Below are 22,036 nucleotides of genomic sequence, written 5' to 3'. Positions count from 1 at the left end.
CTGTGAGCCCCATGTGGGACAACCTTGATTACCTTGTATCCCCCTCAGTGCTTTGAACAGTGCTTGGAACATAGTAAGTGCTTAACAAATACCGTCATCATCATTATTATTATTATTATTATTAATCCCAATTTTACCAATGAGGTAATTGAGGCCCAGAGAAGTTAAATGACTTTCCCAAGGACACACAGCAAACAAGTGGAGGAGCCAAATCAGAAGCTGGGTCCTTCTGACTCTCAGGCCCATGCCCTGTTCACTAAGCCATGCTACATCTCTTCCCCCAAAATTCCCAACCTGTGCTTTTTGAGTTCTTTTTCTTCCAGTTACCATAATTTCAGATCATCCACTTTTCAGACATGAGTGGGGAGGTCTCCCTTCCCCTTTGCCCCATCCCGACGCACCCCCAAATCTAATGCTACCTCCCAACTCCCTAGACTGCTTCTGATTTCTGAATCAGTCATTCTGTGTTGTCTTTGAAGCCTGCTACTCCTCTACAAGCTCCTCAAGAGCCTTTTATATACAGTTCTCTTCAGCACCTCCTTCACTTTGCAATTCTTCAAGCTGTAGATAGTGGGGTTCAGCATGGGGATGACTGTCATGTAAATTTCAGAGACCACTAAATCCTAATCCAGGGAGTAGCTTGAGGTAGTTCGTAGGTAGATGAATATAGGCATCCCATAAAATAAGCTGACAACACTCAGGTGTGAGGCACAGGTAGACAAGCTTTTGAGTTTCCCCTCAGGGGACCAGATCTGCAGGATGGTGATGATGATGAATAGGTAGGAGATCAGTATGATCGACAGAGAATTTAGTAGAATAACCCTCCAAAGGCAGAGACCAAGATCTCACAGGTACAGATATCAGAGCAGGACAGAGCCTCTTTTGTTAGGTCCTTCACTGTTTCCTTCATCACAGTCTGGCCAAAACTTGGAGGGAAATTGTGCATTCTGGCCAAGCTGAGTGTGCTTGGGTTAAGTGTGGGTGAGAAAATAGATCCAACCTCTATAATTTCTGAACCAGCATCAACAGCTCTAACTCCTCCTTCTTCCTTTGTCAGGCAAAGAGAAAAGCAGCATGGCTCGGTGGAAAGAGCATTGGCTTTGGAGTCAGAGGTCATGGGTTCAAATCCTGGCTCTGCCACTTGTCAGCTGTGTGACTTCAGGTAAGTCACTTAACTTCTCTGTGCCTCAGTTACCTCATCTGTAAAATGGGGATTAAGCCTGCGAGCCCCACATGGGACAATCTGATCACCTTGCAACCTCCCCAGCGCTTAGAACAGTGCTTTGAACATAGTAAGCACTTAATAAATGCCATCATTATCATTATTATTGTTAAGCACTTACTGTGTGCCAAACACTGTTCTAAGAAATGGGGTAGATACAAGGTAATCAGGTTGTCCCACACGGACTTCACGGTCTTAATCTCCATTTCACAGGTGAGGTAAACAAGGCCAAGAGAAGTTAAGGGACTTGGCCAAAGTCACACAGCTGACAAGTGGCAGAGCTGGGATTAGAACTCAGGAGCTCTGACTCCCAAGTCCGTCCTCTTTCCAGTAAACCAGGCAGGCAACAGTGAGAAAACTCTATAACATGGGTGTGGATGACCGGCTGAGCGTTTTAACTGGTGCCCTTCCCACCAAGCAGCACAGCCAGCCCCCAGACAGCTCAGAAATAGCTACTTCCAGAACCAGGTCCTCAATACCTCCTCGACACCAGAGTGAATATGAGGTGGCCTGCTACAACTAGCCACAACAGTGAGTCACCTGGTGAGTATATGCATGACTCTCAAGATGTGTGTGTGTGTGTGTGTGTGTGTGTGTGTGTGTGTGTGTGTGTGTGTGTGTGTGTGTGTGTGTAAGAAGCAGTGTGGCTTAGTGGCAAGAGAATGGGGCTGAGAATCAGGGGACCTGGGTTCTAGTACTAGTCTGGTACTTCTCTGCTGTGTGACACCGGGCAAGTCACTTAACGTCTCTGTACCTCTGTACCTCATCTGTAGAAAGGGGATTCATTACCTATTCTCCTTCCCAATTAGTCTGTGAGCCCCACGTCGGACAGAAACTGTGTCCAACCAGATTATCTTGTATCCATTCCCATGACAAATAGTAAGTGCTTGAACAACTAACATCTGCCAGGTGTAGCTCAGAGAAGGAATAGGCTCCTTTGCCATTCAGGTCACAGATTGCTCTCCTCTCTGGAGATACTGACAGGTGGCCTCGGACCTCTGACCCTGGTCCAAGGAAGCGATTGAGAATATTTCAAAGGGGATGAGCATATTGAACATTGGGTGGCCTCAGGAGGTGGGACGAGACCTCTCAGAGCCACTTGGATTGTGGGCCTCGAGTCGGGCTCAGTGAGATGGTGCCCATGATTGAGGAGGATTTTGGTGTTGCAATGATTGTTATGTGCCCGTTCCCATCTAGTCACTGTGTTATTTTCCGCGGTGCTTTATTTTAGGGGCTCCGTCTATCTGGGTAGGACACATTAAAATCCTTTGGCCAGATGGTCCTCAGAATGGTAGCCAGGGCAGCCGATCCAGCAACCGGGTGGCCTGAGTCCTGCTGGAGCTCATTGGTTGTGCCAGTGTTTCTTCTGCCATGGTTACGTCTTCCCCTCTGTGGTACCCTCACTTCTTTCTCTAGCCCCCCACCCTACTAGATCAAGGGATCCCATGTTTCTCCCTGCGGCTCGGGGACAAGGCAATCAATAGTAGCTAATGCACCGTACTAAGTATTTAGGAGAGTACAACATGTCCCCTGCCCTCAAGGAGTTTCAATCTAATGGGGGTGATGGATGGTTGGAAATGGTTTGAAATTAGTGGGAGGAGGAGGAGGAGAATATGAGAAGCAACATGGCCTAGTGAATAGAGGAGTATGGGCCTGGGAAACAGAAGGACCTGGGTTCTAATCCCAGCTCTGCCACATGACTGCTGTGTGGCCTGGGGAAACTCTCTTAACTTCTCTGTGCTTCATTTTCCTCATCTGCATAATGGGGATTAAGACTGTGAACCCTATGCAGAAAAGAGACTGCTCGTGTCTATCCCAGTGCTTGGTACAGAACCGGGGACATAGTAAGGACTTTACAAATACCATTAACAGAATCGAATTGGGAATAGGAAGCAGAGTCCACGGGGAAGCTATTACGTTTAGACGAGCTGCTGGATACTCCTGGGGTCCACAGTGATTCTTTGAGATCATGGGAATTTGGGCTGGTGTTTATTTTCATGGTGGCCTGCACTTGGTGCAAGTGGGCTACAAAGGAGACAGCTCAATTCCATCAGGTCAAGAAGGTAAAAGTTGGGTTTTGTCCCCTGGGATTGGGCAGCTGTCAGTGGTGCCCTCATAAATGCTCATTTGGAAAGGAGATTTGACCTTTAAATTTGATCTGGGAGATACAGGCAATCACGAGGTAGGTTTGGGTGTCTGTCTCAAGGAGTTCAGCTCTGCTGAGAGACTTGCTTACTGCTTTTTAGGTTCAGTTTATTGGAGGAATGTTTTTCTTTCTCCTCTTTTCACATCTTCAAAGTCCCCAAGGAAAAGGAGCAGCATGGGGTAGTGGAAAGAGCCTGGGACTGGGAATCAGAGGACCTTGGTTCTAACCTCAGCTCCGGCCCCTGCTTCCTGTGTGATTTGGGGCAAGTCACTTAACTTCTCTGTGCCTCCATTTCCTCATCTGTGAAATGGGAATTCAATGCCTGTTCTCCCTCTTAGTCAGACTGTGATCCCCAGGTGGGACAGGGACTGTGTCCGATCAGCTTAACCTGTATCTACCCCAGGACTCAGAACAATGCTTGACACAATGTAGGCACTTAACAAATATGATGATGATGATGATGATGATGATGATGATAATAATGTCCCCAGCAGCAGCAGTCCCTCCCAGAACAGGGGCAGGGCTGCTTTCTCTTTGCAGCTGTCCTACTGTTACCACCGCTCACGCGAGAATCTTTCTGCCCAGCTACAGTCTGGCTCTGTCTAAGCAGCACAAAGGTCAATTAAGACTTGGAGTTCTCCAGCTTCGTTATCCACTCTGATCAACTTCGCTGGATAATTACTCAAGTTCTACATGTCTGGGTAGCCCAGCAAAAGGAAATAAAAGGGCTTTCCTCAAACTTTGAAATCTTCATTAATCTCAAAGCTCATTTCTGATTTCCCTCTCCGAGTTTTCAAAAATAACTTGGGAATTCTGAAGGGACTTGAATGCCGGGGCTCGAGGGACTGTGGGACTCTGCCAGACTTGATTTTGTGATACATTCCCGTCATCATAGTAGAGTGGGAAATGGTGGCCTTTTGGCTTTTTAGGTCTTTAAAGACTTTCCTCTCCCAATCCTCATCTCCCGTAAAATCTCTGCTCCCTTTCCAGCCCCATACTCCAAATGAAAAATTGTCTCCATAGGCTCAGACTGTTATCAAAAAGTTATTTTCTAACTATAGCTCACGTAAATCTCCACCCTCCCTTGCATCTAGTAACCAAGTGAGTCTCTGTAAACAGTTTCACTTGCACATGTCAGAGACTCATTATGAGAGGAAAAAAAAGACTCTGCTTGGCTTTAATGATCTACAACTGAAAAAAAGGTAACTTTTCCTCAGAGGGCACGTCAACACATTGCTGGTCCCTTCAATCCACTTCTCATTGGTGGAATTTCACTGCTTATTAGGGAGTCTTCCCTATCCCTATCCCTAGAGTCTTTTTGAAATATTTAATGTCTTCCTGTTCTTGGTAGTGGATCTGAATATCAGTGATATGCAGGTTTTTCTCTCAAGGTGAGTGCAAGAACCACTATCATACCCCTCTTGCCAGTTGATCTAAGCTATACCATACTAAATCATCTTTGTTGTTTGCCTTGGAGAGTGTAATGTATCAGCCAATCAGAGAGAGCAGATCTGGCCTCAAATCATTTAATATTTTGAAGATAAGGTAAGAGACATGTTTATACTAGCTAACATCCCTTAGAAAAATGGCTTTGGTACAGTGTGAATGTACTGCTTGAAATTCTATCAATTCAGGATTTGATGTACTATTCTAGACTATACACTCACTGTGAGCAGGAAACGTGTCTGCTAATTGTTGTAATGTACTCTCCCAAGTACTTAATACAGGACTCTGCACATAGTAAGGGCTCAATAAATATCATTGATTGAGTCCCTCTAAGTGCCCTACAAATATGGAGTCAGATTTTAAAATAAGAAAATGGTGTTCCAAATAATTAGTTTTGTTTCTTAGGGTTAAGTCAGAGATTCAATTACAGGCAAGCAAATTCATCACTGGACGTGCAAAGGCGCCTTTTCTCACTCTGGGTTTGTGAGGAACCAAAGGAATACCAATCAATTTGACCATCCTTAAACCAGGCTAGGCTGGATGCTTTGGTGACCCATCGCTGACCAAAGCTATCTGTGGATTTCATTGCTACTTTGAAAGGACTACATTTCCAGCAGGAGTTACCTTGGAAACTATACAATTCAGTGAGTATCTGGTCTCCTTCACAACCTGAAGGCCCATTCCAGGTTTTTGATTATTTTAAAAAAGGATCTAATTCATTTCCTTATCACCTCTTATATTAATGGAGGACTTTACATTTTAATTCTATGGTAACCATCAGGAATAAAAAGATCTGTATTATCTTGTATTTCCTACAGTCACCACTGGAATTCCACTGGGCTGACTCACTGGAGAGTCGGTAGTTCCTTTGAAATGAAGGTGATGGGTGCCTGAGAGCTCCAGCTGGTGAAGTCAGACCAAATCTGTAGCTTCCCAAATAGGCACAGCTATCTTCATAACTTTTGACATACTCTAACTCCAGGTACATTTTTGCACAAGATTTAAATATATTTTCCAGCTAAATATCACTTAAGAGAAATGGGATGTTATTTTGTGAGACAACTATGTTGGCTGAGGTTAGAAAGTAACCTTCTCTTCATGTCCCCTCCCTCCTGCCCCCAAAAGAGTTAATGAAATTAAGATATTGCATTCCTCCTGTATCTCTGGGCTTCTAAATAGTGAAGGAACTGCAAGTGCCTTAATAAAATATGGCATTTATTAAGCACTTACTATGTGCCAAGCATTGTACTCAGCACTAGGGTAGATATAAGAAAATCAAGTCCCACATGGGCTCACAGTATAAGTAGGAGGGAGAACGGGTATTGAATCCCCTTTTTGAGAATAAGGAACTAGAGCCCAGAGAAGTTTAGTGATTTGCCAAATGTCACCCACCAGACAAGTGGAGAAGCTGGGATTAGAACCCAGGTCCAAAGTAGTTCAGCTAATAACCCACTGAGAGGCTATATAAAGAAAAATATGTTCCCATTCGATGAAATCTATCACTGCAGTCAGAGCCAGAATACAGTCTTCCTCCCCTCCCTGCCCCACAAAAAAATCCCAACAGAGAACTCATTTTTAGTTTAGGAGGGGATGAGCTTGCTGATTAGAAAAATCTTCTCTCTCTCCCTGTCTTTATGACCTTAGTTTCTGCATTGGGGGCGTCTGCTCCATCAGCAGATATAACCATCAATTCTCAAAAGGGTTAAAAACACTGGATTTAGAAAAATTCATCCTCCAGAAATAGTCTCAAAGATGGAGAATCCGTTTGGGTCTAACTTAGAAGGCTGAGAAGGGTTCTAGGACATTCAGTCTTCAAGTAAATTTTGTCAGCTCCTTCCCCATCACTGGATAGAGATTTGGCTTATTTTGATTATCCATGAAAACTGAAAAGCAAAATTAAGATAACTTCTTTGGCTCCGATTACCTTCAGAACTTTGAATCCTGTAGGCTACTCAAAGGTACCACTTTTCTAGCAGGGGATTTCCTCATCTGGAAGAAAGAATATAAAAACAGGAGGAAACTGTAGTGAGAATTGAAGTTCCACCCACTACAAAAGAAGCAGAGACCTCACTGACCTTTCCTGATCAACAAAAGCTAATTCCACCCTAATTTGAACTGCCCCCAGTAACCTAATGACCTCAGATTAGAGACCAGGTTATCCACAGATCCCAGCTCTAAGGAATACACAGTTTTGTATTGGGTGCCTCCCGGAAATTATACCATCTGCTCCTTGCCAGGTGATGGCTAATGACCAGGAAAACTGGGGAACACACCAAGTAACTTCCATCCATCCCCCTTAGAGTCAGAACTCACTGGGCTTGTACTTTCTAAAATTCAAGCTCTCTTTCCTTTGTCTTGGTTCCACAGGTAAGAGAAAATGAATAAACTGAGAGGGACCAACTACACTGAGGTCACAGAATTCATCCTGGTTGGACTTTCCAATCAGCCCAAAAGTCAAATCATTTTCTTCTGTAACTTCCTCCATCTCTATCTGGGAACCATCATGGGAAATATCTTCATCATCATGGTAGTGTGGAAAGAGCCTCGTCTTCATACCCCAATGTATTTCTTCCTTTGCAATCTGTCCTTTCTTAGCCTGTGTTCCACCACCACCGGGGTGCCTCTGATCCTTGTGAACTGCCTGAAAGACTGCCCCACTATCACCTACAATGACTGCTTGGCTCAAATGACGATCTCCATCTTCTGGAGCATCACCGAGTGCTGCCTATTGGCCGTCATGGCTTATGACCGATTTGTCGCCATATCGAAACCCTTGCATTACACGCTGATCATGACAATGAGGGCTTGTTTCCAGATTGCCACTACCATGTGGATTAGTAACTTCCTGCTGGCCCTACTTCCTGTGGTCACCATACCGGTTCGATTTTGTGCAGGCCACAATGTAGTGAACCATTTTGTTTGTGAAGTGGAAGCTGTCTTAAAGCTGGTCTGCTCAGACACCACTGTCAGTGAGATCCTGATGTGGATTGACGCGATCTTCATCTTGCCCCTCCCCTTTCTGTTCATCCTCTTCTCTTATATCCGGATCGTGGTGGCCATCTTGAAAATTCCCTCCACAGCTGGGCGGAGGAAAGCTTTCTCCACCTGTGGATCGCACCTGACTGTGGTGACCATCTACTATGGGACCCTCATTTCCCTGTATCTCAAGCCTCAGAACAAAGACAGTAAGGACCAGGATAAAATCATCTCTATATTTTATGGAATAGTGATCCCCATGATGAACCCTCTCATTTATACACTGAGAAACAAGGATATGTTAGGAGCCTTGAGAAAGGCAGCTGGGAAAACCAAGCAAGTTAGTCTGTCAGTGTGAATTCTATGACATATAATTCTGAGTTGAGAATGACTTGAGAAAGAGGTATAATTCATATAATTCATTACAAGAGAGAAATGAACTAGAATTGATCCCTAAGAGCATTTGGAGGGCTCCCACCCTATGTCTGGCTCCTCCATTTGCTGTGGGGCCTTGTGTAAGTACCTGAATTCATCTGTACCTCAGTTTCCTTATCTGTAAAATGGGGATTCCATACCTATTCTCTGTCCTTCTTAGACTGTGCGCCCAGTGTGGGACAGAGATTTGATTACTCCAGTGCTTAGTGCACTACTTGTCCCATAAATGCATAACAAATACAATTATTACAATGAAATGATATATTATAAATCACATGGTTATATTAATGTCTCTCTCCCACTCTGGAATGTAGGCTTGTTGTAAGCAGGGAACTTGCTGCCAACTCTGTTGCATCATATGCTTCCAAGCACTTAGCCCACAGTGATCAACCTATAATAAGTGCTCTGCGCTAACTTTTGGGGCTGTGTCTTCCCCTTTTTCCCTGCCCTCTGCCAGTAGGAGTTGGCATTTGTCTCAAAGAGAAGAAGGAAATGCAACACCTAGAACGAGAGTGAGTCAGTGCAATGGAATGGATGAAAGGCCAGGAAACTCAGCTCCTGAGATGGTTCTGAAAACCGACTAGGCCGAAGCTCACTCTGCCTTAGAACCCTATTGCATTATTATAATTATAATTATTAATCGTATTTATTGAGTGCTTACTATGTGCCAAGCACTGTACTAAGCGCTTAGGAGAATACAATATAACATCAAACACATTCCCTGCCCACAACAAGCTCACATTGGCCCCATCCCCTCCGAGGTCCCTAACATCAGCCCCTCTTCACTGTGCCCTTCGGTGGATGCTTTTATCTTTTTTGTAATAATAATAATAATAATTATTATTATTAAGCACATACTATGTGCAAAGCACTGTTCTAAGTGTTGGGGAGTTTACACGGTGATCAGGTTGTCCCACAGGGGGTCTCACAGTCTTAATCCCCATTTTACAGATGAGGTAACTGAGGTCCCGAGAAGTCCAGTGACTTCCCCAAAGTCACACAGCCGACAATTGGCGAGTCAGAGCCATGAACTCTGACTCCAAAGCCCGGGCTCTTTTCCACTGAGCCACACTGCTTCTCTAATAAGAATAGTAATTATAATAATAATAATAGTTGTTTAACACTTCTTATGTGACAAGTTAATCAGTTCGGACACAGTCCTTGTCCCACATGGGGCTCACAGTTTTAGTCTCATTTTACAGATGAGGGAGCTAAGGCACAGAGAAGTTCAGTGACTTGCACAAGGTCACATAGCAGACACATAGTGGTGGCGTTGGAATTAGAACCCAGGCCCTTCTCACTCCCAGGCCCATGTTCTTTCCACTAGACCATTCCCCACCCTCCCCACCTCTGCCCTACCTCCTTTCCCTCCCCACAGCACTTGTATATATTTGTACAGATTTATTACTGCATTAATTTTACTTGTACATATTTACTATTCTATTTATTTTGTTAATGATGTGCATACAGCTAAGATTCTATTTATTCTGACGGTTTTGACACCTGTCTACAAGTTTTGTTTTGTTGTCTGTCTCGCCCTTCTAGACTGTGAGCCAGTTGTTGTGTAGGGACTGTCTCTACCTGCTGCCGACTTGTACTTCCCAAGCGCTTAGTACAGTGCTCTGCACACAGTAAGAGCTCAATAAATACGATTGAATGAATGAATGAATATCATCATCATCAATACTTATTGAGAGCTTGCCACGGGGAACATTGTACGAAGCGCTTGGGGGAGTACAATACCTTTCGGCACCCTAAACTCGTCCCTGTTCCCATTCTGCTGGTGACTTTTATTCCCTTTTTTCTCGGTCCAGTCTGTGCCCAGGACCTCTCGGCTGATACAGTGGCTGGGAAAAGCCTGGTGGGTGGGGCAGGGATAGACTGGGGAGCAACGGTAGAGTCGAGGGTCTTTTACAGGGATAGGGGAGGAAGCTCTCACCACTCCCTCCGTGCCCATGCCTCACCCCAAAACAGCTGAAGACCCACCCCCAAAATGTCCACTCTTAAAGCAACATTGTGCTGTAATGGAAAGAGCACTGGGCTGGGAATCAGGGGACCTGGATTTTAATCCCGATCTGTCACTTGTTTGCGGTGACCTTGGACAAGTCATTTCACTTCTCTGGGCCTCAGTTTCCTTATCTGTAAAATGATGATTCAATATTGCTTAGTCTGAGCCCTGTGTGGGGTATGGATTGAGTCAGGTTTTCCTAGGCTTTTTTGGGGTTGCGGGGGAGGCAGGAGGAGAGGGTTGGTATTTGTTAAGCACTTACTATGTGCTAGGCACCGTTCAAAACGCTGAGGTAGACAAAAGGTTGGATACGGTCCATAACCCACATGGGGCTTACAGTATTAATCCCCATTTTATAAATGAGGTAACTGAAGTCCAGAGAAGGAAAATGACTTGCCCAAGGTCACACAGCAGACAAGTGGCAGAGTGGGGATTGGAACCCAGATCCTCCTGATTTCCTGGCCTGTGCTTTATCCACCAGGCCACATTCCTTCTCAAGTCTGATCAGAGTACTATCTGGTTAGTCTATATCTACCTCGGGGTTTAGCACAGTGCGTGGCACAGAGTAAGCGTTTAACAAATTCTAGCACTGTCATAATTATTATTATTATTAAGGAGGTCACCCTTCCCCCGGGATAGAGCTGGGTTACAGGAGGAGGAAAGTGGGGTGTAGGTTGGTAGTCCTTGGCTGCCCTTCATCTCAGCCTACCTCCAGGAAAAGGGGTACAGAAGGCAAAGGGACGAAAAAGAGAAGGGGATGGGGAGACTAGTCGAGCCCTCATTATTCACTAACCAAACGCCTCGGGCATCGAAGAAGCCGAATAAAAAGTGGCTCGGATTTGTCTCTACCTGTTCTGGGAGAAGATGAGGTGCAGTCAGGAATCCCAGGGAAGTTGTGGGGGACGCGATGTAGCCCGGGGAGAAAAACAGATTTATTTTCATTTATGACTCTGTCTCAACCCTGTCCTGGCCCCCAGACCAGCAGACATTACCCAGAATCCTCAATCAGGGCCCCTTTTTATTTTTATACATTTATTTATTGTTTGTACATGTTCTATTTGCTGTCTCATGGTATGGATTTTTTTTTCATTTGACTCTAATGATTTTAATAAGCAGGTATGCAGCACAAACAAGAAATGCTTTATTGAACTTCAGCCAGGAAGCCGACAGGAGCTACTAGAATTTCAGAGGAAATCAATCTTATTTAATCAATCGTATTTATTCAGCACTTATTAGGTGCAGAGCATCTTACAAAGCACTTGGGAGAGAACACTGCAACTGAATTAGCACACACGTTCCCTGACCATAATGAGCTTACAGTCTCCATTTCAAATGAAAATTCCTTGTCAGAATCCTATATCAATTCATTAAAAGAATTTATTGCATACAATAGAGTCGGGAAACATGATTCCTGCCCTCGAGAAGCTTCCAGTCTAGAAGGGGAGATATACCTAAAGTTAACTGCCCTGTGCAGTTCACACTAAATAATGGATTTCAGCTGTGTTATTATCGCAAGAATGCGTGCCGTGTCCTCTTAATAATTTAGTATATTTTTATTTTACCATGGCAAAATTAACCTTTAATTTGAAGAGTTATGGATAATAAGCCATCTATAAGATTATTGAAGGCAGACTTTTTCTAGAACACCTGAGAAATTAATGACATGAGCTTATATTTTTCACTTAGTTATTAACGTTTTTAAAATTAATTTTCATTACAGCGATTTAATTTTCCCATTTTAATAGATATTTTTATGGGGCTTTTCAATATTCCAGGCTGGAAAACAAGCCCAGAGTATTCCTATCACATTAAAACTGACAACTGTGGAGTCAAGCCATACACAACTGTGCTCATTATTACTGTTTCTCAGAGTTTCTCACACCCCTGTCTTTCAGCATATAGGATAACATTAAATCACAACAAAAGAAAGCCCTTGCTCAGGTGATAATCACTTCCCTAATATGACTGGGAATAGGTTAGCACTCGTAAACTACCCTTCTTCACAGGTACCTTTAGGAAGAGTCATGTCTTATGCCACGGACATACTCTTCTTTTCTCTCGTTTTTTTTGGTATTTGTTAAGCACTTTTACCATGTGCCAGGCATTGTGCTAAGTGCTGGACTAGATACAAATTAATCAGGTTGTTCACAGTCCCTGTCCCACATGGGGCTCACAGTCTTAATCAGCGTGGCTAAGTGGAAAGAGCCCGGGCTCGGGAGTCAGAGGGCATGAGTTCTAATCCCTGCTCCACCACTTGTCAGTTGTGTGACTTTGGGCAAGTCACTTCACTTCTCTGTGCCTCAGTTTCCTCATCTGCAAAATGAGGAATAAGACTGTGACCAATGTGGGACAACCTTGATTACCTTGTTCTCCCCTGCCCACCGCCCAGTGCTTAGAACAGTGCTTGGCACATAGTAAGCACTTAACAAATACCATCTTTATTTTTAGTATTATTAATAATCCCCATTTTACAAATGAGGTAATTGAGGCCCAGAGAAGTTAAGTGACTTGCACAAGGAAACACAGCAAAAAAGTGGCAGAGCCAAATCAGAGCCCAGGTCCTTCTGACTCTCAGGCCTGTGTTCTGTCCACTAAGCCATGTTACATCTCTTCCTCCAAAATTCCCAACCTGTGCTTTTTGAGTTCTTTTCCTTCTAGTTATCATAATTTCAGATCATCCACTTTTCAGACATGACTGAGGGTCTCCCTTCCCCTTTGCCCCATCCCCAGGCACCCCCAAATCTAATGCTACCTCCCAACTCCCTTGCCTGCTTCTGATTTCTGAATCAGTCACCCTGTATTGTCTTTGAAGCCTGCTACCCCTCTACAAGCTCCTCAAGAGCCTTTATATACAGTTCTCTTCACTGCCTCCTTCACTTCCCAATTCCTCAAGCTGTAGACAGGGGATTCAGCATGGGGATGACTGTTGTGTAAATTTCAGAGACCACTAAATCCTAATCTAGGAAGTAAATCGAGGTAGGTCGTAGGTAGATGAATATAAGCATCCCATAAAATAAGCTGACAACACCCAGGTGTGAGGCACAGGTAGAGAAGCTTTTGAGTTTCCCATCAGGACACCGGATCTGCAGGATGGTGATAATGATGAATAGGTAGGAGATCAGTACGATTGACAGAGAACTTAGTAGAATAAACCCTCCAAAGGCAGAGACCAAGATCTCACAGGTACAGGCAACAGAGCAGGATAGAGCCTGTTTTGTTAGGTCCTTCACTATTTCCATCATCACAGTTTGGCCAAAACTTGGAGGGAAATTGTGCATTCTGGCCAAGCCGAGTGTGCTTGGGTTAAGCGTGGGTGAGAAAATAGATCCAACCTCTATAATTACTGAACCAGTATCAACAGCTCTAACTCCTCCTTCTTCCTTTAGCAGGCAATGATAATAATAATGATGATGGTATTTGTTAAGCACTTACTATGGGCCAAACACTGTTCTAAGAAATGGGGTAGATACAAGATAATCAGGTAGTCCCACATGAGCCTCACAGTCTTAGTCCCCATTTCACAGGTGAGGTAACCGAGGCCAAGAGAAGTTAAGCCATTTGGCCAAAGTCACACAGCTGACGAATGGCAGAGCTGGGATTAGAACCCAGGAGCTCTGACTCCCAAGCCCGTGCTCCTTCTACGAAACCAGGCAGTCAACGGTGAGGACGCTCTATATCATGGAGGCAGATGGCTGTCTGAGCGTTTTAAAGGTGCCCATCCCACCAAGCAACACCTCCAGCGCCCAGACAGCTCAGAATTAGCTACTTCTGGAACGAGGTCCCCAATACCTCCTTGTCTTTAGAGTGAATTGGGGGTGGTCTGCTGCAACTAGCTGCAAAGATGAAGCACCTGGTGAGCATATGCATGGCTTTCAAGTTTGGGTGTGGGGAGTGAGTAGGTGGGTGTGGGTGTGTGTAAGAAGCAGTGTGGCTTAGTGGAAAGAGGATGGGGCTGAGAATGAGGGGACTTGGGTTCTAATCCCACTCTGCTACTTCTCTGCTGTGTGACACTGGGCAAGTCACTTAACCTCTCTGTACCTCGGGTTCCTCATCTGTAGGATGGGGATTCATTAGCTGTTCTCCCTCACACTTAGTCTGAGAGCCCCGCATGGGACAGGAACTGTGTCCAACCAGATTATTTTGTATCCATTCCCCTACCTGACAAATTGTAAGTGCTTGAACAACTAACGTCTGCCAGGTATAGCTCAGAGAAGGAATAGACTCCTTTACCATTCAGGTCACAGATTGCTCTCGTCTCTGGAAATACTGACAGGTGGCCTCGGACCCCTGACCCTGGTCCGAGGAAGCGATTGAGAATATTTCAAAGGGGATGAGCATATTGAATGTGGGGCGGTCTCAGGAGGTGGGACGAGACCTCTCAGAGCCACTTGGATTGTGGGCCTCGAGTTGGGCTCAGTGAGACGGTGCCCACGATTGAGGAGGATTTTGGTGTTGCAATGATTGTCATGTTCCCATTCCCAACTAGTCACTGCGTTATTTTCCCCGGTGCTTCATTTTAGGGCCTCCGTCGATCAGGGTAGGACACATTAAAATCCTTCGGCAAGATGGTCCTCAGAACGGTAACCGGGGCAGCCGATCCAGCGGCTGAGTGGCCTGAGTCCTGCTGGAGCTGATTGGTTGTGCCAGTGTTCCTTCTGCCACGGTTATGTCTTCCCTTCCGCGGTACCCTCACCTCTTTCTCTAGCCCCCCACCCTACTAGATCAAGGGATCCCATGTTTCTCCCTGCAGCTCAGGGACCAGTCAATCAGTAGTAGCTAATGCACCATACTATTTAGGAGAGTACAACATGTCCCCTGCCCTCTAGGAGTTTCAATCTAATGGGGGTGATGGATGGTTGGAAATGGTTTGAAATTAGTGGGAGGAGGAGGAGGAGAATATGAGAAGCAGCATGGCCTAGTGAATAGAGGAGTATGGGCTTAGGAAACAGAAGGACCTGGGTTCTAATCCCAGCTCTGCCACATGACTGCTGTGTGGCCTTGGGAAACTCTCTTAACTTCTCTGTGCTTCATTTCCCTCATCTGCAAATAGGGGATTAAGACTGTGAACCCTGTGCAGAAAAGAGACTGCTCGTATCTATGCCAGTGCTTGGTACAGAGCCGGGCACATAGTAAGGACTTTACAAATGCCATTAACAAAATTGAATTGGGAAGAGGAAGCAGAGTCCACGGGGAAGCAATTAGGTTTAGATGAGCTGCTGGATACTCCTGGGGTCCACATTGAGTCTTTGAGATCCTGGGCATTTGGGCTGGTGTTTATTTTCATGGTGGCCTGCACTTGTTGCAAGTGGGCTGCAAAGGAGACAGCTCAATTCCATCAGGTCAAGAAGGTGACAGTTGGGTTTCAGCCCCTGGGATTGGGCAGCTGTCAGTGGTGCCCTCATAAATGCTCATTTGGAAAGGAGATTTGACCTTTAAATTTGATCTGGGAGACACAGGCAATCACGAGGCAGGTTTGGGTGTCTGTCTCAGGGAGTTCAGCTCCGCTGAGAGACTTGTTTACTGCTTTTTAGGTTCAGTTTATTGGAGGAATGTTTTTCTTTCTCCTCTTTTCACATCTTTAAAGTCCCCAAGGAAAAGGAGCAGCATGGGGTAGCAGAAAGAGCCTGGGACTTGGAATCAGAGGACCTGGGTTCTAACCCCAGCTCCGGCCCCTGCTTCCTGTGAGATTTTGGGGCAAGTCACTTAACTTCTCTGTGCCTCCATTTCCTCATCTGTGAAATGGGAATTCAATGCCTGTTCTCCCTCTTAGTTAGAGTGTGAGCCCCAGGTGGGACAGGGACTGTGTCCGATCAGCTTAACCTGTATCTACCCCAGCACTCAGAACAATGCTTGACACAATGTAAGCGCTTAACAAATATGATGATGATGATAATAATGTCCACAGCAGCAGCAGTCCCTCCCAGAACAGGGGCAGGGCTGCTTTCTCTTTCCAGCTGTCCTACTGTTACCACCGCTCACCCAGGAGTATTTTTGCCCAGCTAGTCTGTCTAAGCAGCACAAAGGTAAATTAAGACTTGGAATTCTTCATCGCTATCCACTCTGATCAACTTCACTGGATAATTACTCAAGTTCTACATCTCTGGGTAACCCAGCAAAAGGAAAGAAAAGGGCTATCCTCAAACTTTAAAATCTTCATTAATCTCAAAGCTCATTTCTGATTTCCCTCTCCGAGTTTGCAAAAATAACTTGGGAATTCTGAAGGGACTTGAATGCCGGGGCTCGAGGGACTGTGGGACTCTGCCAAGCTTTATTTTGTGATCCATTCCCATCATCATAGTAGAGTGGCTTTTAGGTCTTTAAAGACTTTCCTCTCACAATCCTCATCCCCCGGAAAATCTCTGCTCCCTTCCAGCCCCATACTCCAAATGAAAAATTTTCTCTATAGGCTCAGACCATTATCAAAAAGTTATTTTCTAACTATAGCTCACGTAATTGTCCACCATCCCTTTTACCTAGTAACCAAGAGAGTCTCTGTAAACAGTTTCACTTGCTCCTATCAGAGACTCATTGCAAGAGGAAAAAAAAAGACTCTGCTTGGCTTTAATAATCTACAACTGAAAAAAAGTTATCTTTTCCTTAGAGGACACGTCAACACATTGCTGGTCCCTTCAATCCACTTCCCATTGGTGGAATTTCACTGCCTATTAGGGATATGATCCCTGGAGTCTTCTTGAAATATTTAATGTCTTCCTGTTCTTGGTAGTGGTCTGAATATCAGTGATATGCAGGTCTTTCTCTCAAGGTGAGTGCAAGAACCACTATCGTATCCCTCTTGCCTGTTGATCTAAGCTATATCATACTAAATCATCTTTGCTGTTTGCCTTGGAGAGTGTAATGTATCAGCCACTCAGAGAGAGCAGATCTGCCCTCAAATCATTTAATATTTTGAAGGCAAGGTAAGAGACATGTTTATACTAGCTAACATCACTTAAAAAAATGGCTGTGGTATAGTGTTGAATGTACTGCTTGAAATTCTGTCAACTCAGGATTTGATGTACTATTCTAGACTATAAACTCACTGTGAGCAGGAAACGAATCTGTTAACTGTTGTACTCTCCCAAGTACTTAGTACAGGACTCTGCACATAGTAAGGGCTCAATAAATATCATTGATTGAGTCCCTCTAAGTGCCCTACAAATATGGAGTCAGATTTTAAAATAAGAAAATGATGTTCCAAATAATTAGTTTTGTTTCTTTGGGTTAATTCAGAGATTCAATTACAGGCAAGCAAATTCATCACTGAACGTACAACGGTGCCTTTTCTCATGCTGGGTTTGTGAGGAACCAAAGGAATACCAATCAATTTGACCATCCTTAAACCAGGCTGGGCTGGATGCTTTGGTGACCCATCGCTGACCAAAGGCTATCCGTGGATTTCACTGTTACTTTGAAAGGACTATATTTCCAGCAGGAGTTACCTTGGAAACTATAGAATTCAGTCAGTATCTGGTCTCCTTCACAACCTGTTGGCCCATTTCAGCTTTTTGATCATTTTAAAAAAGGATCTAATCCATGTCCTTCCCACCTCTTAAATTAATGGAGGACTTCGCATTTTAATTCTAGATGGTAACCATCGGGAATAAAAATATCTGCATTATCTTGTATTTCCTACAGTCACCCCTGGAATTCCATTGGGCTGACTCACTGGAGAGTCGGTAGTTCCTTTGAAATGAAGGTGATGGGTGCCTGAGAGCTCCAGCTGGTGAAGTCAGACCAAATCTGTAGCTTCCCAAATAGGCACAGCTATCCTCCAAACTTCTGAAATACTCTAAATCCAGGTACATTTTTGCATAAAATTTAAACGTATTTTCCGGCCAAATATCACAAGAGAAATGGGATGTTATTTTGTGAGAGAACTATGTTAGCTGAGGTTAGAAAGTAGTCTTCTCTTCATGTCCTCTCCCTCCTGCCCCCAAAAGAGTTAGTGAAATTAAGATATTGCATTCATCTTGTATCTCTGGACCTCTAAGGAGTGAAGGAACAGCAAGTGCCTTAATAAAATATGGTATTTGTTAAGTGCTTACTATGTGCAAAGCACTGTACTCAGCACTAGGGTAGATATAAGAAAATCTAGTCCCACATGGGCTCACAGTCTAAGTAGGAGGGAGAACAAGTATTGAATCCCCTTTTTGAGAATAAGGGACTAAAGCCCAGAGAAGTTTAGTGATATGTCAAATGCCACCCACCAGACAAGTGGAGAGGCTGGCATTAGAACCCAGGTCCAAAGTAGTTCATTCATTCATTCATTCAATCATATTTATTGAGCGCTTACTGTGTGCAGAGCACTGTACTAAGCGCTTGGGAAGTACAAGTTGGCAACATTTAGAGACGGTCCCTACCCAACAGCAGGCTCACAGTCTAGGTGGGTGAGACAGACAACAAAACAAAACATATTAACAAAATAAAATAAATAGAATAGTAAATATGTACAAGTAAAATAGAGTAATAAATCTGTACAAACATATATGCAGGTGCTGTGGGGAGGGGAAGGAGGTAGAGTGGGGGGATGGGGAGGGGGAGAGGAAGGAGGGCACTTAGCCTGGGAAGGCCTCCTGGAGGAGGTGTGCTCTCAGTAGTGCTTTGAAGGGAGGAAGAGAGCTAGCTTGGCGGATGTGCGGAGGGAGGGCATTCCAGGCCAGGGGAAGGACCTGGGCTTGGGGTCGAAGGCGGGACGGGTGACAACGAGGCACAGGAGGAGGTTAGCGGCGGCAGAGGAGCGGAGCGTGAGGGCTGGGCTGGAGAAGGAAAGAAGGGAGGTGAGGTAGGAGGGGGCGAGGTGATGGAGAGCCTTGAAGCCAAGAGTGAGGAGTTTTTGCCTGATGCATAGGTTGATTGGTAGCCACTGGAGATTTTTGAGGGGCTAATAACCCACTGAGAGACTAGATAAAGAAAAATATATTCCCATTTGATGAAATCTATCGGTGCAGTCAGAGCCAGAGTAGAGTCTTCCTCCCCTCCCCACCCCCCAAAAAATCCCAACAGAGAACTCATTTTTAGTTTAGGAGGGGATGAGATTGTTAATTAGAAAAATCTTCTCTCTCTCTCTGCCTTTATGACCTTAGTTTCTGCATTGGGGGCGTCTGCTCCATCAGCAAATGTAGCCATCAATTCTCAAAAGGGTTAAAAGCATTGGATTTAGGAAAATTCATCCTCCGTCTCAAAGGTGGAGAATCCGTTCAAGTTTAACTTAGAAGGCTGAGAAAGGTTCTAGGATGTTCACTCTTCGAGCAAATTTTGTCAGCTCCTTCCCCATCACTGGATAGAGATTTGGCTTATTTGATTATCCATGAAAAGTCAAAGGCTAAATTAAGATAACTTCTTTGGCAACAATTTCCTTCAGAACTTTGAATACTGTAGGCTACCCAGAGGTACCACTTTCCTAGTAGTAGATTTCCTCATTTGGAAGAAAGAAAATTAAAACAGGAGATAACAGTAGTGAGAACTTCAGTTCCACCCACTACAAAAAAAGCAGAGAACTCACTGACTTTGCCTGTTGAACAAAAGCTAATTCCACCCCAATTTGAACTGCCCTCAGTAACCTAAAGCCCTCAGGCTACAGACCAGGTTACCCACAGATCCCAGCTCTGAGGAATACACAGTTTTGTGTTGGGTGCCTCCTGGAAATTATACCATCTGCTCCTTGCCAGATGATGGCTAATGACCAGGAATCCTGGGGAACACACCAAATAATTCCCATCCAGCCCCCTTAGAGCCAGGACTCATTGGGCTTGTACTTTCTAAAATTCAAGCTCTCTTTCCTTTGTCTTGGTTCCACAGGTAGGAGAAAATGAATAAACTGAGAGGGACCAACTACACTGAGGTCACAGAATTCATCCTGGTTGGATTTTCCAATCAGCCCAAAAGTCAAATCATTTTCTTCTGTATCTTCCTCCATCTCTATCTGGGAACCGTTGTAGGAAATATCCTCATCATCATGATAGTGTGGAAAGAGCCTCGACTTCACACCCCAATGTATTTTTTCCTCTGTAATCTGTCCCTTCTTGACCTGTGTTCCACCACCACCACTGTGCCTCTGGCCCTTGTCAACTGCCTGAGAGACTGCCCCACTATCCCCTACAATGACTGCTACACCCAAATGACCATCTCCATCTTCTGGAGCATCACCGAGTGCTGGCTGTTGGCCGTCATGGCTTACGACCGATTCGTCGCCATATCGAACCCCTTGCGTTACACGCTGATCATGACAATGAGGACTTGTGTCCAGATTGCCGCTACCATGTGGATAAGTAACTTCCTGCTGGCCCTACTTCCTGTGGTCACCATACCGGTGCGGTTTTGTGCAGGCCACAATGTAGTGAACCATTTTGCATGTGAAGTGGAAGCCGTCTTGAAGCTTGTCTGCTCAGACACCACTGTCAGTGAGATCCTGATGTGGATAGACGCGATCTTCATCTTGCCCGTCCCTTTTCTGTTCATCCTCCTGTCTTATATCCGGATTGTGGTGGCCATCTTGAAAATCCGCTCCTCATCTGGGAGGAGGAAAGCTTTCTCCACCTGTGGATCGCACCTGACCGTGGTGACCATCTACTATGGGACCCTCATCTCCATGTATCTCAAGCCTCAGAACAAAGACAGTAAGGACCAGGACAAAGTCATCTCTATATTTTATGGAATAGTGATCCCCATGATGAACCCTCTCATTTATACATTGAGAAACAAAGATATGTTAGGAGCCTTGAGGAAGGCAGCTGGGAAAACCAAGCAAGTTAGTCTGTCGGTGTGAATTCTATGACATACAGTTCGAGTTGAGACTGACGAGAAAAAGGTATAACTCATATAATTCATTATAGGGGAGAAATGAACTAGAATTGATCCATAAGGACATTTGGAGGGCTCCCACTCTAAGTCTGCCTCTTCCACCTGCTGTGGGGGCCTTGTGCAAGTACCTGAATTCTTCTGTACCTCAGTTTCCTTATCTGTAAAATGGGGATTCCATACCTATTCTCTGTCCTTCTTAGACTGTGAGCCCAGTGTGGGACAGAGACTTGATTACTCCAGTGCCTAGTACACTACTTGGCCCATAAACGCGTAACAAATACAATTATTACAATGAAATGATATATTATAAATTACATAGTTATATTAATGTCTCTCTCCCACTCTGGAATGTAAGCTTGTTCTAAGCAGGGAACTTGCTGCCAACTCTGTTGCATCATATGCTCCCAAGCACTTAGCCCGCAGTGCTCAATAGTAAGTGCTTCAGTACCACTGTTGTTATTCTTCCCAGTGTAGAGAGGGGTTAGACAGAGGTGAGTAGGGGGGAGAGGGTATTGTGTCTGTGTGTGTGTGTGTTTTCACTTAGCATGGAGCAGCAGAAACATGAGCCCTAGCAAAACCAAAGACACCTAGTGAGTTGGAAAGAGTACCCTACAACTGGACAGAAAGGAACAAGGAAATTGAGGTCTACCTCCTGTCCCTGGAGCCCACTAGCCCCATAGCTCCGCCTCTTTGCTTTTCTTCAAAATTCTCCTCCATTCCTAGTACCCAGCAGACTCGGGGCTTCCGGAGCTGGAACCTGTCTAGCGGCCAATGGCCGAGCTCTCTTGAAAATAGGAAGATGGGCAATTCTCCCTTTGTGGGGGGCCCCTACGACAGAGGAGCAGATCTTACAATTCCCCATATTAGGGAAATTAGAGAAGCTAACCCCAAAGGAGGGAAACTCAGAGAGGCTGGATGGTTACCCACACATCTAAATACAAGGGACCTGACTAGCGATAAGAACAGTGAAATTTCATTTCAGAGATAATCTCTCAGGTGAGTC

At 44.8% G+C, this 22,036-nt stretch overlaps 2 protein-coding genes across 2 annotated transcripts; both read left to right on the top strand.

Annotated features, from left to right (window-relative positions):
• Nucleotides 1-7,191: 7,191 nt before the first annotated feature.
• On the top strand, nt 7,192-8,148 carry LOC119929572 (olfactory receptor 13H1-like). Its single transcript, XM_038747745.1, has one exon. The coding sequence runs from the start codon at nt 7,192-7,194 to the stop codon at nt 8,146-8,148; it is 957 nt and encodes a 318-aa protein (XP_038603673.1).
• An 11,893-nt stretch (nt 8,149-20,041) lies between these two features.
• LOC119929571 (olfactory receptor 13H1-like) lies at nt 20,042-20,998 on the top strand. The gene has a single exon (XM_038747744.1). The coding sequence runs from the start codon at nt 20,042-20,044 to the stop codon at nt 20,996-20,998; it is 957 nt and encodes a 318-aa protein (XP_038603672.1).
• Nucleotides 20,999-22,036: the final 1,038 nt, after the last annotated feature.

This window comes from Tachyglossus aculeatus, chromosome 6, assembly GCF_015852505.1.
Source record: "Tachyglossus aculeatus isolate mTacAcu1 chromosome 6, mTacAcu1.pri, whole genome shotgun sequence".
Classification (NCBI taxonomy): domain Eukaryota; kingdom Metazoa; phylum Chordata; class Mammalia; order Monotremata; family Tachyglossidae; genus Tachyglossus; species Tachyglossus aculeatus.
Note: the sequence above shows the minus strand (reverse complement) of the source record. Positions and strands in the feature narration are given on the sequence as shown.

Excerpts from the sequence above, each read along its gene's own strand:
- LOC119929571 (XM_038747744.1), top strand. The coding sequence starts at position 20,042 with ATGAATAAACTGAGAGGGACCAACTACACTGAGGTCACAGAATTCATC.
- LOC119929572 (XM_038747745.1), top strand. The coding sequence starts at position 7,192 with ATGAATAAACTGAGAGGGACCAACTACACTGAGGTCACAGAATTCATC.